Genomic DNA, 19,489 nt, shown 5'->3' on the forward strand with positions numbered 1-19,489 from the left:
TGCCACGTGAGCAGCTGTGTCGGGAGACCTGAGGCAACAGCAGCCTTTTCGCCCCGATCAGGTGTAGCAAATGCAGAATGCCTGGCTGCTGAAATAATCACCGCTCACCCCTTGAACTATATCAGGACACGCTTTGTTTCTGTGGAGAAGTATGAGTAGTTTTCTTTTATGTGAGGTGACTTTACGTGTACTTTTCTGGTACACTTCCTATTCTCAGGCAGGAGTTCACTTTTCAGACACACAGTGCAGGCTTGTCTTCGTCGCAGGCTTCCTGTTTTGAATCGCTCTGCCATGTTCCTGAAAGCAGATTTGGCCGATCTTTCTAGCTTCTCCCCTGTTGTATTTTGGTATCGGCTTAAGCATGTTTTGAGTATATGCGTAATTGGATTGCTTTTAAAAATTATTTAAGTTCCAGCACAGACACTTCATTAAATTAAATTTAAACCTGAAATACAAATTTTCCCATAACCTGGCAGCACTTTCTCTGTTTCATCAGACTGTCTAACACTGTGTTCCTTCTCCCTTTCCCATCCCCATCTGTTACTTGGAAACCAGTCAATGGTACTAAGCTAGGTGTGAGTTGAATTGAGGGGCTACAAATTGTGCAGGTTCAGTAGAAAAACCTCTTTCAGTTCAACCAGCGTGACTCAGAAAACAGGTTGCGGTGCTTAGCTTCCCACTGCTTTTTTGATCGGTCCACTCTCCACCGTGCACACTGTCAAATCCGTTCTGTTTCATATCATTTAGACTGCTGAACTGGGGCCTGAGCTGCTGTCGGTCCTCTCTATAGCCTCTCCAGTGCCTGGCAGGAGCAAAGAGCATTCTCTTGGCCCATTCTGCTGAACTTTACGGTCCCTTGCTGAATCTGTCTGTTGTCTTTGGGTTTTCTTTTATTGTCATCTCTTTTTGCATCACACCATCTACATTGCCAATGGTGCTGGTTTTTGACAGATTCTACATAAATACTGATGAAAGATTCCATGTTTAAGTAGAATGTACAAGCTGAAACTACAAGCAAGGCCTGAGCTTTTTCTTTGGAAGAATTTTAAAGCCCCGTTTCTGTTATGAAATGACAAAATAAACAGCAGCAGAGTTTATCATGGCTAAATGGCTGCTGTTTGGAGCCAGCTGAGTTAGGTATTGAGATGGATGTAAAGGAAAAAAAGCTAATGGTGACTGTTAGTCAAAACAGAGTGAGGCTCACAAGCAGCCTGTAACTAGTGATTGAAATGAGAAACATAATGGCTTTCAGAAGAATCCTATTAGTTTGTGAATGAGTGTGTGATAAGGTTGTCTGTAATGAAAAGGGACTAGACTCATTAATCTGGAAGGCTGCCTCCAGTCTTGGGTTGTTTGGTTAGCGCGAATGCATCTCATTTCATTGTTACTTTTTCCTTCTTAGAAGGGAAAGTTGTTAAAATAATGGAATGATTTAATAAGGAGGTTGTGTGCTTGTTATTAATTTGTTTTTTAAATTAGGTTAGGTGTTTTTTTTTCTGAAACATATGCTTTAGTTTGGCTCTGGGCTGTGATAGTTATCATCTGTGAAAAGATGCTCCCACCCCTTATGGCCTGTGGTTCAAACAGGTTTGCCTACATTGCCTTCAGCGCACACACAATGTCAACTCTCCTTAAAAACCACAACTATGATCAGATCTCATGTTTCAGGGATTCAGTAAATTTACTGCATAGGTCAGAGAAGACTTTTTTTTTTTTTTTTACGATGCACAGTTGCTTAGATGTATTCTGACAGGATGCTGAAATTCCCTCATTGGGTGCCAGGCTTGTATTGTGCTTACTTACTTAGCCTCAAACTCATCTCTGGATTTGAAATTAAGAAGAATTTTCCAAAATAGAAGGGATCTTGAATTCCTTTTTCTTTCTCCAGTGATGTGCTTGATCTGAAGATCTGTCTTGCTGCTCGGTTGCCTATTACTGCAGGGTTCTTGGCACGTTGGGTTTCTTGTGTCACTGACAGAAAACTGGAGTTTCTTCTGAAGACTGGGCTGAGAGCAGCAGAGACACCTCCGTTTAAATTCCCGTTGTGCATGTGTGTAGTTTCAACCTGATGTAATATTCCTACTTGATTTTATACTTTTTGATGTTTGAAGCTGCATAATAGCTAGTATATATTATTTACTACTTCACCTTCTATCAGTTGTCTTTCTGGTTTGCTTATGAGATGGCTTTAGTTTGGATCCGTTCAGAGTTGAAGTTAATTTGCTTGACAGTTTTGGATTTTACTGAGCCTTTAACTTGACACATCTGTATCTTGCTTTTTTTTTTTTTTTTTAATGTGACACTCTAGTGTTTTTATTATTTAATGTGGAGATTGAAAAACATGGTAATAATATAGATCTGCAGACTGAATAAGAGACAAGTAAGCACTTCAAGAAGGTTATAACTTCAGTGTCCTGTTAATGCTTACAAAGGAAAGTATTTTCATAGGAAAATCTGCAAACAGCAGGGCTTTTTTTTTCAGAGTTTCCATGGCAGGTCTCCTTGCTGTCCTAGGGCTCCCACATCCCCAGTAAATGCAAGGACTGTTATTTCGCCAGCATCCAGAGGCCCAGCAAGTTTGTAACATTTACAAGCTCATACAATGGCTAAGCAGTGAAGTAAAGTTAGAAGGCAGAGCTCCACATTCTAGACTCTGTATCTGAAATACAAAGTCACATTGCCTTCTGTGTTGTAATTAACGTATTATTTTTCAGATCCTTGCTGGGCATCTATAAACAGGGGGATTCTGATCTGTGATGAGTGCTGTAGTGTTCATCGAAGTCTGGGGCGTCATATCTCTCAAGTGAGACATCTCAAGCATACACCATGGCCTCCAACACTGCTGCAGGTAAAATGTAAAACTGTGTCTTCCTTCATTAAAACTAGATGTATTAATTTTTTAAACATTTTAAATGGAATTTAAATTGCTGAGCTTTTGTTGGAGAGGGGCTTGTCCTTTTAAGCTTTCTTTTTCTAAGCTAGTCTTTTATTTATCTTCTTTTGCTGTGTTGGACCACTAAAATCAGAATTGTCTGTGCCTTTTTAATTTGATACCTTTGTTTTGGAAGGTCACCTTCAACTTTTCTTTCAGACTTCTGCAATGCATCTGCTTCAGCCTAAATTCTCAATATATGGCAAAGCTTTCTCTTCAGTAGAGCAGCTGTTGGGAAGGGTAGAGAATTTTAAGGGGGTTCTTATTACATTCCACATAATAACCTCCTAAGCATGTGCCTGGTTCTGATATCCTACTAGGTTATGGATGTTGGCACACAGAATATGAATCTGTTGGCTTGCTGTCTGCTTGAAAATAATTGCATATATTTGATTTCTTTACTGTCTATTTGTATACATTTTTGGATTTCAGATGGTTGAAACCCTGTACAATAACGGTGCTAACTCCATATGGGAACATTCATTGCTGGACCCTGCCTCTGTTATGAGTGGAAGGCGCAAAGCTAGCCCACAGGATAAAGTGCAGTAAGTGGAAAATTACAGAATTTTTATTTTTGTAGAAATGTGATTATTTTGTTCAGCTGTGACAGTCAGCAAGGTATCCATAGGAGCCTGTGTATATTTTGTTGCTGGCAGAGAACAAGAGTAAGCTAGTTATTATTTTCACTCTTATTTTTTTTTATTTCCCATGATTAATTTAAAAAATATATTGTAAAAATGGAAATACATTCCTTGAATTCTCTGAACTATTGATACCTGACCTCTAGCTTTGAATACTTGTACTTGAATCAAAAGACTTAATTCTCATGCGATGTGTTTCAGTTAACTGCTGGCTGCTAATGAGGTTGAGTTTGTTGATGAATTGAACAGAAACTGAGAGAAGATTTCTGTCACTGAATATGGTGCTTCATTTTAAAATGTAAATAACTGCATATAGTAAGCATAGCTTAAGTTGCCATAATTTTAAATTCAGCGTTTACCTCTAAGAAATATACTCTACATCCTAGAGTCTGCAGATATTTTGATGTTTGTAACAAAAGCGTGCTCTGTATAGTTAGACCATTGGCACTGGGTTGTTTTATTAGTGAAAATATTTTTCTGTGTTTAACATTGCTACTTGCAGCGTGCAAAGATGTAATAGAAATAGAATCTTCACTGGTGAATTTTCCTTTTTCTAGAGCATCTGTATTGTTGTGAAAGCACTAATGCTTATTTTCTTTCCCTTCTGTTGCTTGGATTTCTCTTTACAGTCCCAATAAAGCAGAATTCATTAGAGCGAAATATCAAATGTTAGCATTTGTTCATCGCTTGCCATGCCGTGAAGATGACAGTGTTACTGCCAAAGATCTTAGTAAGGTTAGTATGGTTTTTTTGGCAGTCTGCAGAAGCTACAACTTGTGTGTAATGGAACAGTGAAATCTGACTGAATTGAATTAGTTGCTTTTGACTGGAGATAACTTGCTGTTCTTCAGCACTAGTATGTAAACAAATACAGCTTGGCTTCCACTTTTTTTTTTTTGGTAATACATATGGATACTGAAGAGGTAGATGGTTGAGAGGCATCAATTTAGGTGAGCTTGGAGAAGAACAGCTGTAACAAGAATTCTTGCATAGCTGAAAAAACAAATGCTGAATCACAGTTATTGCTGCTGTATTAATTAAGCACAATCCTACTTCTTTTTCAGCAACTCCATTCCAGTGTAAGGACCGGGAATCTGGAGACGTGTTTGCGATTACTCTCCTTAGGAGCTCAAGCCAACTTCTTTCATCCTGTATGAACACTTTTTTCATTATTTTGATATACATTCACAGTTTGTAACACACTGATTTCAGCTGGTACGTGTTATATTTCAATCTTTTACTTAGACCTGTTGATTAAGTAGATATTTTTCATAATAACTTGTAGGAGAAAGGAAACACCCCTCTCCATGTTGCTGCTAAGGCAGGACAGACTTTACAAGCAGAATTATTAGCGGTTTATGGTGCTGATCCTGGCACTCAAGATTCCAATGGAAAAACTCCTGTTGACTATGCAAGGTAAAAGGCTCTGACATATGTGATACTCATGTATGTTAACCAGTGTTCGTAAATCACATGATGAACCTCCTTAGATATTTCTGTCCTGAAAATTATTTAACTATTAAATACTAATAAGTACTTTCTCTAGAAAGAGTGAATGTGTGAAGAGTAGAAATAAGCATTTTCATCATTTCATGGCCTGTATTCTCCTGGATGCTCGAGACAACCCAGTGAAATAGGCTGAGCCAATCTAGCAGCTCACAGCAAAGTAATCTGAGAAGATTTTCTGCAAGTTCAGCAAGCCGAGTAGACTCCAGGAATGTGGATTAACTAGGGAATTGCTGTAGGAAAGGGCTGGGACTGCACAGATGGTACAGGGAGCAGGGAGCGGAAGCAGATGTTTTTTAGTGGCAGCGAACTGTTAGGTGCATCCAGTTGCGGAACTGCACCCTCAGGAAAGCCTACTTTTAGGAAGACTATAGGCTTCCCAAGGGCAGGCAATGTTCCTGTCAAGAAAGATGGAGCATGATTGTCTCTGCTGATCATTTGGCCAGTAATGAGGCACTGCAAGATTTGCAGCACAGCATTGAAGATTTCTTGTGTTTATATGCAAAATTGGACATTACTGATCAACTCTAAGCAGAACATTTGTGTAAATAAAACATTCTCATTGCTCTGATCGCTTTTCATTTGAGGCCATACATGGAATCTGAAGATTGAATAAGTTTGTGGTTGCAGAACACTATGCCAGAATATTTATATTTCTCAATGCTGTTAATCAAATGTGAAGTTGGGTGAATTGGCTGCATGAGCTCAGTAACTGTCTAGAAGATTGTAAATTACATAGACTATTTTGAATATGTTATCTGTTTGGGGTTTTTTCTACAGAAAGCAGTAGGCAAAGGTTTTCAGAGTTTTCACTAACTCACGTTGGGAAGTTCATAAAAGTTGTATCTATAGGTGTTTTGCTTGCTGGAACATACTGTTGTAAATCCCACTGTAAGTCTGTGCCATGTTGATACGGTTAGATACGCAGTGTTCAACAGTGGCTTGTGCTAAATCTGTTTCTCTGACCATTTTTTAATTTTGTGTATGTCTCAAAATGAATAACTAATGTAACTTGTGTGTGTGTGTAAACCAGACAAGGTGGGCACCATGAACTGGCAGAGCGCCTGGTGGAAATTCAGTATGAACTCACAGACAGGTTAGCTTTCTATCTCTGTGGCAGAAAACCAGGTAAGTAGAAAAAAACTATAAGATCTTTCAGTGTTATTGTAGGACAGTTGAAACTATGGTATATATTGTTTGTGCCAGTGGTACTCCACTTTTTATATGCATTTCAAATATTCTAGCATTTTCTAGATTATACAAGAAGAACTACAGAAAGTATAAGTTGTAAGTTTAGTGATAATGCATTTAAAATACAGATAAAACTGCAGGATTTTAAGTATCCCTCCCTATAAGTTCCTTTCTGGTTTTCCACAAATGTGTGTTCTATACAGCCCTGAAAGTGTGGGGAAGCCTACATGTAAGGTCATTTGAGTACTGTTTAGCGTTGAGTGAACTGCATACAGATTTTGTGAATGCTGAATAGTCTGCAGGAGGTATTGTAGAAACTCTTCCAAGCAGTTTCTTCTCATTGAAATGCAAAAGCAGGGGAGTATTCAGTTGAGTGGGTACCTTTTGAACACAAGCACCTTTAAAAATTTTTAGCCATTAGGTGCCATAACAGCACCTATGTTAGAACTTAATTTTTTTTAATGGACTTTGAATACAGTTGATAAGCCTTAATTGGAATCCTTGATAACACCAGGAAATTGTGGTAGGAGCCTTCTTGTAAGACTTGCTGGCTTTCTGTAATTGGAAATTGAGTAATTACATGCAAGATAAATTATTCTGTGTTTGCCTGTTGCATATATTCTTGGGTTGCTCATTACAATGACTTCTAGTAAAACTGAATACCAGCTGCATATCCTGACAACGCTGAAAACTAGTCCAGTAGCAACCTATTAAAGTGCAATTTGTTTTCAATTCTAGAGCATAAAAATGGACAGCACTTTGTTATACCTCAGATGGCAGATAGGTAAGTTGTTGATTCCATGGCATGTATGTAAACATCAAAACAAAAAAACCCTAATAATCAAATTTCCTTTCCTTTCTGAAACAACTTTTAAGCTTGTTGTCATTCTAACTTCTTAATGTGTGTCTTTATCGATCTTAGAAGCTTTTTCTATATAGAAAGAACACTGTCATTTAAACAAACCCAGAAAATGATAGTTTACTATATTTGTTAAAATGGAGGGGGAAGGTGATACAATTATATTAAGGGAACACACAGGAATTTCTGGGAAAGAGATTTTGTAACTAATGTAAGGACCAATTGAGTTAGTTTCTTGATACAGCATTTTGAAAATAGTATTTGCAAGAAAGCTGCATTTTTCTCTGAAAGTATTTATACTTTTGATCATCTGAGTGCTTTTAACTTCTGGTTACAATCAGTGAGATCATATTTGTATAAAACATTTCAAGTATTAATCGTAAGTCCCTCTTTTTCTTCTGTTGCTATGCAATTGGAAATAAGACGGCTGTAAGTAAACCACTGTTCAACTTATTGCTTGCAAATTTTCTATGAAAAACTGTAATAATTGTAGGAACTATGCGATAGTTGGTAAAATACTTAGTGTTAACATCTGTAACTTTTTAGATGTTTTGTTTAGCTATTGGATAAAGTACTGTGTATTTTCAGTGCAAAGTATTTTGCAGAGCAGAGTTAAGTATCACTTGCCTCATTACGCAGAGAAGGAAGTTGACAGGCAGAGAAAATTACTTGTTCCAAGATGCTGCTGAGATTGCAGAGCCTGTGGTACAACGTGCCTAATGTCCTCTGCTGGTCTTTTTCTTTTTTCCTTGTCTAAGTGACTGCGTACACAATCAGTTAATTGTACAGAAACTTTATTTGAGCCCTTCCATCCTTGTAGGCCAGAGGGGGTCTTCCCCTGGGTGATACAAATACGGACTCAAAACTTATCAGCTTCCTGATCTGTGGCTCTTATAAATTCTGTTGACCTGCACAATTTTCATCTTGTGCCTCATGTTCAAGGCTGGAAACTAGTAGAAGAGATTATTTACTAATCAGTACAGGATTTTTAGCATGGCCCTATTGTAGCTCTTTGCCAGCCTGTTGGTCACCTCCCTCCTGCACAGTCCAGTGGAACAAATCTTGTGTGTTTTATGTGGATGTGAGTTTTGGTCAGAATGATCATACTTTTCAGATGCCTTACAGAAAACATTTTGTTGCACTACAGCTTGACTGCTTCTAGAGCTATGCAAATGTTGGGTATTCATATTCCAAAGGATTTTGGGGATTCTTTTGGTTTTATGTTTAAGATTGTTGTTCAGAAAAGCCTAAGAATGTGCTAATTGTTATATTAGCAATATTAGGAAGATCAATGTGTTAAAAACTGTATTAAAAATACTAAAATATTAAGGCGTTTCAAGTAAAAGTGACATTTTAATCGTTGAATTATCACAACAGTATTTGTGTTTAAGCAGGCTATTAAATGCCGTAGATGTAATGATCACTTTCTTTTTTCATAGCAGTCTAGATTTATCAGAACTTGCAAAAGCAGCTAAGAAGAAACTTCAGTCTGTAAGTAAAACTTTTGTCTAGACGTGGCAAACTCTGCACTTCATCTTTCAAGCTGGCTTCAGCTGTTATTAATTCCTGCATAAATAAATGTCAACTCTGTAGCAAATTGAAAGTCTGGAGAAAAACATGAAAGTAGTCAGAAGTGGAGGAGCAGAGGTGATGACATATCCATGACGGAGAATAAATACTTGTTGGTCTTGTTTGGCGTAGTATTTCTAGCTCTGTCTCCCCAGTTCAGAACCTTTTAAGGTTGTTTGTCTTGCTCTCATGTATTTTATATAAATCTGTATGTTAAATGTTACTATTTGCCTTTAACTTTCTGGAAAGCCAGAATAGTGCATTACTGTCTGCTAATTAGTTGACAATAATGCCAGCTCACTACTTTTACTAAAGTGCTGGTGACCAAATCATTGTACAAGTTAGAGTGAGGATATGTTTTCCTTCTACTGAAAGCTTTTAGCTGCAGTAAAATGTATCAAAGGATAAAAATTTTGCAGCTGGGGGAAGAACAATGCTGGTGATATTCTTCTTTTCAACCATGTCCATTTTTCTCTAAAGCTAATGCTAGTGGTCATAATTCCAGCTAAGCAAGCCAGTATTTTTAGAACTAGTATTCAAACAGTAATCAATACAAACCAGATATGACTCCTATTTCAGAACTGGCTTTTTGCTGCTGACATGCCATTAGTGGCTACTTTAAGTGCATTGCTAGCTAGAAGTAGATAGATTCTTGCATTTGTATTTTTGCAAGTTGTGGTGGGTTAACCCTGGTGAGCAGCCCAGCACCGACACAGTCCTGTTAGCAGGGTTGGGGAGACCATGGGAAGAGCAAAAGCGATAAAACTTACAGGTTGAGATAAAGGCAGTTTAATAGGTGAAGGAAAGAGAAGAAAAACAAGTGAAGCAAAAAAAAATCACTTAGTCACCTCCCACAGGCAGAGTCTCTGAAAAGCCATCTTGGAAGCCGAAAACCATGCTGCTACTTCTTCCACCCGTTTTTATGGCTGAGCATACCATGCCATGGTATGGAATGTTCCTTTGGTAAATTCACATCAGCTGGCCTGGCTGTGTCTCCTCCCAGCTTCATGCCCACCCTGAGCCTACTTGCTGCAGGGTGGTGGGGTGGACAGAGTCAGGGGAAAAAAACAGAATGCCGTGATGTCATGCAAGCACTGTTAAACGGTAGTTGAAACAAGGTAGTGTTATCAACACTGGTTTAGGCACAAATCCAAAACACAGCAAGCATCATGCAGGCTACTGTGAAGAAAGTTAATTTCATCCCAACCAGACCCAGCACACAAGTAAACATACTGGGTTTATCTGGGTTCAAGAATGATGGCAGTTGCTCTTTGGTTAAGAATTTAGGACTCAAACTCTGGAAAGAGTGAGACTGGTTTTCCTGTAAATAAAGTTAAAGCCTAGAAAAAGCGTTAGGTTTTTCACCCTTTTTAATACAGCTTGCCTCAGATAAGGAAGCTCCGCCATCTATTCAGGCTTTCTTATCCTGTCAGCTATCAAGTCTAGTACCCATTGCTGATGTTAATGCACTGTATGTCAGTAAGTGAAGCATCCACAAAGGTCTGTGATACCTTAATTTCATGTCTGATCTTCCAGCAGTTCACTTCATAACACAAATATCTCTCTTGAAGCATCCAGGTGTAGGAACAGAGTTTGAAACACGCAAGTGTTCTGTGTCTTCATTGTTCAGTTCAGCCGACATCTACAGTGGCACTTGAACACCTAATTCCCACAGTAGGTCTGCTTCACTGCAAATACACAAGGTGTTTTTGTGATCAGATAAAAGAGAAAAAAATAATCGATTAACCAGTGAAGGAAAAGTGTGTAACAGTATTGTTGTCTCTGTATCTAGCAATTGGGTGGTCGTATATGTCTGTTTAATCAACTACTTTACTATGTAGGCTGAGAAACAAGCAATTATATAGGCTGAAAAGCACCCAAGCAAGAGCCGAGTTGTGCTCTTATATTTTCTATGTTATAGATGTTTTCTAGGTTTCATTTATTTTCAAGCTGTGATTTTTCTCTTCTACCCTTAGCTAAGCAACCACTTATTTGAAGAACTTGCCATGGATGTGTATGATGAAGTTGACAGAAGGGAAACAGATGCAGGTAAATGAGGCTTTCTGGAATGTGTATAAAATAAATTTGAATTGTTACATTACATGCAAGACGCTAGTGCAGGCATATGTTCCATTTAAAGTAATTACCCATAACGGTAGTTTCTTTGTCTTGCATTGTCTGAAGGTGATATTAATTGAAAAAATCTTGTGTGTTTTACAAAGTAGAGAACCCTCAGGGGGAAAAAGCCTTCCTTTGAATTGATTGTTTGTGTTTGAAATAGTGGTCTTTTATTCTTTGATGAGAAACACTGTCAAATAGTACAGGAAGGTTATTTCCTCTTTTTTTTTTTTTTTTCTTGAGCAGTTTGGCTTGCTACTCAGAATCATAGTACACTTGTGACAGAGACTACAGTGGTCCCTTTTCTTCCCGTAAATCCTGAATATTCCTCAACCAGGAATCAGGTATGCAATCTTCTTACTACTGTAAAACAATTTTTATTTAATAGGCCAAGTATTCTAAGTAATAATTCCGTTAATGTACTTCATTACTGTAGAAGAGTTCATCTGCTTGTAAAGAGGTTAAAATAGTTTCACATTTCCCCAGCCCTGGAATGTGCAGCTGGATAATGTAAATCACAATTTTTGCAATAAATATAATTGAACAAGGAGCTCACTGTAGGTGCTATAGTTTTGGTTTTACCTGGGAACTCTGCTGTTCATCTAATACACAATGTGCTTCCCCCCCCCCCGCCCTTGCATTATTCTGTAATTTAGGGAAGACAAAAACTGGCTCGATTTAATGCCCATGAATTTGCTACGCTAGTTATAGATATTTTAAGTGATGCCAAACGAAGACAACAGGGGAATCCTCTCACTGGTTCAAAAGGTGAGTATGCTTTTGGTTGTCGGCTCTTCTGTATGTAATTCTTCAGTAGTTTGATACCACAGCCTTATTCAAAAGTACTATATAAATGAAGAAATAGATGTATACTGTTTTTATAAATGATAAGAACTAAATCATGTGGACAGCAGGCTATTGACAACATGCATTAGGCCCCCAAAACAGTGCCCAAATACAGAAGATTTGTCTGTTAAGGTTAGTATTTGTAATAGAACTAAATCAAGTGGGATATGTGCAGTTCAGGAATGTCTTTTTGTGATGATTGTGATTTTTATGATAACTTGGTGAAATTTTCCAGTATACTCTGGTGCAGTTTTAGAGTGATACTTGTTTTGATTGGCAGCTAAGATAGTGTCAGTGTTTTAGATGCTGACATTCCTGCCTGCTGTATATGTGCAGGGCTTTGCTGGAATTTAGAAGCGCTTGAGCTTATTGCCAGTTCACCTAAAAATGTTTACTTTCTGTATTTCTTGAACATGATGGGTATCAAAGAATACAAATACTTAGGTCAACAGCCAGACAGAGCTGTAGTTCTAGCCATGATGGTGTGAAATAACATTTGAACACTAGTTCTCCCTCTGCAGAGAAAATGCAAAGAATCTTTTCTAATTTTTAATTTTTCCTTATATTTTTCATTTGAATGTTGACATCATTTTCATCCAGTGTTGTCTGGTTTTGCACTTTTTTTGTTGTGGGTTTTTTTTTCCTTTATATGAATTTTTATTAAGCTGTTAAAGCGTGATTCTCACCACTTTAACTTGCCTAAACACTTACAAGAAGTGAAAAGGCAAAACCATAAATCTTTGAGGCTTTGGACAGTAACAATTCATACCTATTAAGTGGATCTAAATTATTTTTTGTGAACTAGGCTAGTCAAACAAGACATTATTATGGCATGTCTTGTCTCTCCGGATGAAAATATTTTCTTGGGTTTTTTTTCCAATTACTTTAAAATATGCGCTCCTATTTCTTTTCCAAACTTACTAGTCTGTTATTAAATGGTGTGTGTTGATCTACAGAAAATGTGGAACTGATTCTCAAATCAATCAGCAATCAGCATAGCAGTGAAAGTCAGGATAATGACCAGCCTGATTATGACAGTGTTGCTTCAGATGAAGATACAGATCTGGAAACAAATGCACCTAAATCAAACAGACAGAAGGTAGGTTTGAAATATTTATACACACTAGATTTTATTCATAAATGTAATCTGAAGTCAGTTTTCCTGCTTGTGAGGGGATTTAACATGCATAAATAATCAGAAAATGAATATTTTAATTAATTTTCAAATTAATTTCAGAACCACGCCTCAGTCTATGAACTTTCCAACAAAGTTTGTGACTTAAGGAGTTTTTATTGTAAATAAAATGCTCCTCTAGAAAAGTAATGTGCACTGCTGTGCATGTCTGGAGATAAGATACAGATCTAATTGCACAGATGAAGTAATTGGATCTACCAGAACACTTGATGATTCCATGCTATTTCACAAATGTTTGCTGCTTCCTACAGAAGAAATATTTACAGCAGACCAATAGTGGCTGAGTGTTTTAAACCATTCCTGAAAATAATGCAGCACTGTGAAAATGGGGCAGTAAACCTGGTAGTTCTGGTTTAATCTTCCCTGGTAGTATGCACACTGGATATTTAGTAGTCTGTCTTTCATGACTTTCCAGTTCTTGATTGTGTATTTTTTTAAAAAAACCTTATGAAACAGTATTGTGTCACTGAAATAGACGCAAATGGTTTTGTACGTAGAGGAGTTGAGAGTTGATTGACATCAGATTTCTTTTATATTGGACAAAAATTATTTTAATGAATGGATCTTACTAATTCACACTGATTCCTTTAAAATTAAGTACATGAAAAGCCACTGAAATCTCATTGTCTTTTTTTCTTTCAATCATTTGTTTCTCAATGGTGTTGTAAATATTTTTCTCTTACTGTTTATAGAGCCTGGATTCAGACTTGTCAGACGGACCAGTGACAGCTCAAGAATATATGCAAGTTAAAAATGCATTGGTGGCTTCTGAGGTAAAGATTCAGCAGTTAATGAAAGTAAACATCAACTTGAGTGATGAGCTGAGAATCATGCAGAAGAAGGTAACAGGCACAATAGTGTAACTCCTTCATCTCTTGATGTGTTTTAAGTTGATCAGAATAAAACTGCTGAAACTGGAGATGCAATAACCCAATATTAAGATAGTGAGAAAAATAGTTTGAAAATGGAGCTGCTTTGGAATCAGATGTGAGACTATAAATGTGTATGTGCAGCACATGCTTTGAAAGTTGTTTTGTGGCAATGCTGATGATCTGCTTAGTGCACTTGGACATGTTTTCCAAGTGACAAGACAGTTGTTGCAAGTCTTGTATGTTTTTGCTGTCTTGCTTCAAGATAAGTAGTTTTCAACAATGAGGAAGTAAGAGCTAGCACACATCTTACGTGTGTGCAGATATCTATATAATGTACTTCCAGCTTTTCCAGTAGTTATGTTGGGTTTTTTACCATTAATAAGCCTAGCTGGAATGAAGGGAAGTTAAAATCCCAATCCAGTTTGGCAGTAGAAAATAATCTGAAATCTGGCAATACAATACAGAATACCTGTCTACCAGGAGGCCAAGATTTATTTGCTGGTTTGCTGGTTTTTGAATCCATGGGAAATAGCATGTAAAGGATAGTGTGGTAAACTCAAATTACGGCTTTAAGCCTTCAGTGTGGGTTTTGGCTAGAGGAGGAGGAGGTATCTCATTTACAATGTGATTTACTATGTATAGTTGTACACAAAACTGAACGTTTTTGCTAAAATCCTGAATTTAAAGCTTCAAAACCCAGTCTGGAAGCCAGACTCTCTAATCCATACATAAACAAATCAACAATTTGTTGCATGCTTTGCCAGTGTCCTGGTAAATACAAATTTTTGTGGGGTAAAGGAGAATTTATATTTGAGTTCACTATCCTGTCTGCCACACTAGCCTAGAAAGGGCTGGCTGCTTCCTCAAAATAAATCTTTTACCTAGTGTTAAAAATCCTGTTTTCCAAGTAATTACAATACTGGAAGACTTGCAGTATGTGCTGCAGAAAGCTCTGTCCCTGTAGAGAAAGTTGTTCAAGCAGTGCTCCTGCAGAGGTAAGCCTGTGTTGACGGCTTGTTTCCCCCTTGTTTTAGGGTAAAGAGGCTGATGCTTTGGAGAGTGGTGGGAACTGCTGAGCTCTTGGCATGTGAGGCCAAGCTAATTCAGCAGATTCAGATCGTCTTGTCTGTTCAGTGCCATCCTTCTCTTACAGTTGTGTGCGGCCTTTCAGATCTATTGGAATGATGAATACAGAGGGGAACCTAAGAGATGTTTCCTTGGTCTTTTAACAGCTTGTACTGGTTAAGCATTTCTCTGCATCAATTGAATTAACTTTTCACTTACATGGAGTTTCTTTAAACAGATATAGTCTATCTAGGGTTAAAAAAATATCTTCAGGGCCTAAGAATTAATGAGACTTTAGTATATTCACGTGGTGATTTACAGCAGAAGAGAGATCATTGCTATGCAAGTTGAACTTGTTTTGAAAGATGGCATAGCCAGGGCACTCTCACCTTGGGGGTGTTGCGCTGATTTTGGGTTCTGATGATGCTATGGGGCTTTAACTGAATGTTTAGTGGCTCTGGCTTGGTGAAGAATCGATGTAGCTGTATGCCATTGCGGAGGGCAGGATGGGAGGAAGGGTCTTAGCTCTAAGCTACTGGGAACTTCAGTGCAATATGGAAATTCTCTGCTGGATTATTTGTGGCAAGACACAGATATATGTGTACTGTTTCTGCAGTTCTAATGCAAGAGATGTCATTCAAGAGTCTTCTTTTTCTTTTTTTTTTTTTCTTCACTAAGCAAGAGCTTAGAAGGTCATAAATGAAAAAAAAAATCCACTTTATTTATTAGCCAACTGTGTATCTCACATTTTGCATGGAGACGACAAAGCAAAAGTACCAATTAAAGAAACAGTAAAGCTATACTCAATGAATGCCACTTTTAGATTCTTCCTAAATAAAAATGAAAATCATTCTGGTACTCTAATGGGCATTCTAATGGAAAAAGTTTTTGTGGGTTTTTTTATGCCTGTGGATTTTTTTAGGTGCTTGTAGGTGGGTAAGAGTTTGGTCTGAGTTTGTATTAGCTGTTGGCTAAAACTGCTCCAAAAGCACGCTTATAAGATGCAGAAGAAGTTTGGAAGAAGGTGACTATAAAGTTGACCTATTAATTGCCTCTAATATCAGACTTTAAAGGGGTACTTTGGCTCCTGGCTGATCCTCAGATATAAAATTTGATGCATCTTACTACAGAGCACACAGAAGGTGGAGAGAAAAAGCATAAACTGTCTTGACAGAAGTCTTGATAGAAGACTGCATATTCGATTCCGAGTTCCGGGAAGTGCTGTAGGCAAAATAGGATTTCTTGATAATGTTCTTGAAGGTTCATATGATGCAAAGCAAATGCAAGTAGTAATACACAATTTCCTGTTTAAAAGGCCATCAGCTGTTTGAAATACTATACTCAATTATTGTTAGAGAATTGCTGATACTGACTTTTTTTACATCTTTTCTTTGTGATGTGTTAATATAGCAAACTAACTCCACAAAAAAAAAATTGTTGCATTTTTACTATTCATCAAATACATAATAATAAAAAGCTTTAAAATTATTTCTCGTTGGCTTCTTAGAAAGCAGTAGCTGATACTTAATTTTCATAAGCTAAACTCTCTTCTTGCTTTGCAGAGCAAGCTCTAGTTTTCTTTGCCTCTGATGTCTGTGCTGTAGTTCTGGCATTTTCAGATTTCATGGGCCCTATGTTAAAGTCCTCTTTTAAGTTCTTATATCAACTGCTGAAATGGATCACTTTGCTTGAATAACTGTTTTGTTGATGATCCTTCCCCCCCATTATATTACACAATTCATTTGTAATACAGTACTGCCAGGCTGCAAGAAATGGATTGTGTGTTTTTTAACAGCAACAGCCAATTTTAAGATCTAATTTAGCTTGCATCCCAGCTAAGAGTGCTGGAAATGAGCATGTAAATATTTCCAGATCTGGAAAACAGATGTTTCTATGCTTATACTAAGCAAGTCAAGTAGATTTTGAAAAAGGAATTAAACCCCAGCTACTAGTAACTGGATTTACTACTAAAGCTGACAAGCGTGTATTGTATAGTCAGTTTGCTTTTGACGCTTGCTATTAGAAAAACAAAGTCCCACTGCTAAACATTTCTTTCAGCTTCAAACGCTACAGAGTGAAAATACCAACCTCAGAAGACAGGCCACAACCAATATATATCAGGTCCAAACTGGTTCTGAGTACACAGACCCTACCAACAATTCTTCTTTAAAGCGGCGACCATCTGCACGGGGTAGCAGACCCATGTCCATGTATGAGACTGGATCAGGTCAGAAACCCTACCTCCCCATGGGAGAGGTCACATATCCAGAAGAAAGCATAACGAGACTGCAGCCTTTCCCTCCACATGTAAGTAAAACTGCTGATGCTTCTGCATTTCTTCTTGTGTTCAACTTTTCTGTCTATTCCAACTATGCTCACTTACCAGAGCTGCTCAACTTCAGAGTGAATTTGAACTGTAAGAACTGTTAATGTTTGCTGTATTAACATGTCTGCAGGAGCTTGATGTTTTGAAAAGTAAAAGCTGTAACAATTCTGGGATATGTAAACTGGAGCTTTTGGCTTCTGCTCAGCGTTTCCTTTTAACCAAAAAATATATATGCCAAACATCAATGTGTGGCTGTTTGAAAACCAGGAGCGGGGGAAAAAATTTAGTATTCTAAGAAGGTAGGTAAAGCTCATGGATTTCTTTCTTGAGACATACAGGTATGTGCCAATTTGTGGAACTTCAGAACCACCTTTCCAAAATAAAATAAAATCAAAGCTAAATTTTCACTAGGCCACCAGTGTTTTCATTTGAAACTGGGGGCTGAAGATGGTTCAGATCGGTTAGTTGAACAAATTCTGGTTTAGCGTTTTCCTGAAGGATACACTAATAGTGGAGAGGGATTTCTGTATTAGCTGCAAGGATTTTGCACTGACGTGTTCACACTTCAGTTAAGCAGCCCAACACACACTAGTGCTTATTAAAGTTAATGTTTTGTTGCATCTTGTTAGATTGCCCTCTAGGCAGGAATATGGGACAGTGGTTTTTAGGCACGTATTTAACGTTTGTGGATTTGTTTCAATATGTTTCCCTGTTGGTAGCACTATCTTGTATTTCCTTCTGGATAAACAGTTAAGCCCTTTAAAACACATTTGGAAGTTTTTTTTGCCTGGCATGAGGCAGGGCAGATATTCCATGCACATTCCAAAGATGACAGTTGAGTGCCCCAGGGAATCGGTGCAGAAATTTGTATGCTGCATTTTTCTCTGCCTTCAATTAAATTAATAACAACTTTTAACTATGAAATCTGGATTGCTTTAAATTATATTGGTATGTTGATATAAAGGCAATTCTGACAGCAAGAAATGTCAGAATTCTTTTGTATATGGCAACATTTGAAAAATATGACAGTGCTTTCTATGGGTCCTTTGGTTATTTGGTTTGAAATTTGGATAGAAGTAACAGTTCTGAAGCATTGATTTGTTATGTGGAGTTATTTAATTTGGTATTGTGGTGAATGTATTTTATTCTCTGTAGAATTTAGCACCTCTGGAATGTCACTGTTAGAATTAATGTGAAGTCAATTGTATTGTTGAAAGAATTAAGTCCACTCAGGCTTAGCCAGATTCTCAAAATCATTCTTGCTTTATGTCATCTCCATGGGTTTAAGAATGTTCCTTTATTTCAGTTAAGAATTCATTTGTGTTTTGTTTTTGGTTTTCCCGAGTGTTTTTCTCTTTCCCATTTTTAGATCGGGAGGAGTGCGTTTGTGACCTCCTCTTCATCTCTACCTTCCTTCCCCTCCACGCTTTCCTGGTCAAGGGATGAAAGCACACGAAGGGTTAAGTACCTTCCCAATTAGTCTTTTACCTGGAGGAGGTGGCAATCTCCCTGGAAGTCATTATGCCTCTGTCTTCTCTTTTATGCTGACTAGCCTTCAGGGTTGCATGAAGCAGTATTTCATCACTTTCTGTTTCTTCTGCCACATGCTGTGGATCCTTGCCTCTCTCTAACTTCACAATGGCTAAAATCTTTAGCATTTAACACCATGCACAGTCACTCCAGATCACTCGTCTTCTGGCTGTTTTCAGCATTATGCAGTTGAACAAGTTGGTTGCTGTTTGGAAAGTAATCTGGCAGGCACTCACTGATATTTCATACGCCAATATATAACTCTTCCTGCTGACTAAAGTGCACTGCATGAGGCATATGAAGCTCACTGGGTTCTAGCTTTAAAGCCTGCTTTCTTGGGGGGCTGTCAGTTTGCACCAATCCAGATCGGTACTGATTGACCGTTTATCTTGCAGGTGTTCTTTAGTTTGTTTGAAATGAGTTCTTTAAGCATCCAGACAGATAGCCAGTCATACTGTACATTGATACAATTACTATCAGCTAGCCTGCTTTCTGCTGACCTTGACAGACGGAAGACTGAATGGGCACGGGAATTGTTTTTTTAGCAAGACTCCTTTCAGAGCAAGATTAAAGACACTGAGAGTGTATAAAGGAAGCTTATATTGGTGTTCCATCAGGATCTACAATACTTTGTTCTTAGAGTTTTTGTTAGCTACAGTACTGACTCTAGGAAGAAAAATTGCGGTGTTAACAAGAAATACTAAATGCATTCTGTAAGCTTATGTTATTCCAAAGACACTGTCTTTGCTGTACCCTCAGGTGTGAGTTATTAGCTATTTGAAGAAGCCTTGTCCGTCATCTTAATCTTTTTTTAAACACTGTTCTCTTTTTGTAGTGGG

The 19,489-nt window shown here is 37.7% G+C and overlaps 1 protein-coding gene across 8 annotated transcripts in view; it reads left to right on the forward strand.

Annotated features, from left to right (window-relative positions):
* Positions 1–19,489, forward strand: part of GIT2 (GIT ArfGAP 2) — a 34,195-nt gene that overhangs the window by 1,926 nt on the left and 12,780 nt on the right. Inside the window, exons 2-16 of one of the 8 annotated variants that reach the window (XM_080375781.1) lie at positions 2,715–2,848; positions 3,365–3,477; positions 4,203–4,308; positions 4,638–4,724; positions 4,859–4,989; positions 6,113–6,207; positions 7,009–7,054; positions 8,569–8,620; positions 10,675–10,747; positions 11,063–11,160; positions 11,473–11,584; positions 12,619–12,761; positions 13,550–13,630; positions 16,853–17,101; positions 18,490–18,579. In XM_080375781.1, the coding sequence (XP_080231907.1) occupies positions 2,715–2,848; positions 3,365–3,477; positions 4,203–4,308; positions 4,638–4,724; positions 4,859–4,989; positions 6,113–6,207; positions 7,009–7,054; positions 8,569–8,620; positions 10,675–10,747; positions 11,063–11,160; positions 11,473–11,584; positions 12,619–12,761; positions 13,550–13,630; positions 16,853–17,101; positions 18,490–18,579 (1,610 nt within the window). Of the gene's footprint in view, positions 1–2,714; positions 2,849–3,364; positions 3,478–4,202; positions 4,309–4,637; positions 4,725–4,858; positions 4,990–6,112; positions 6,208–7,008; positions 7,055–8,568; positions 8,621–10,674; positions 10,748–11,062; positions 11,161–11,472; positions 11,585–12,618; positions 12,762–13,549; positions 13,700–16,852; positions 17,102–18,489; positions 18,580–19,489 lie in introns of all 8 variants that reach the window. The other 7 variants (XM_080375780.1, XM_080375779.1, XM_080375783.1 and 4 more) reach the window with 7 other exon arrangements.

Source organism: Falco punctatus, assembly GCF_963210335.1.
Source record: "Falco punctatus genome assembly, chromosome: 1".
Taxonomy (NCBI): Eukaryota; Metazoa; Chordata; class Aves; order Falconiformes; family Falconidae; genus Falco; species Falco punctatus.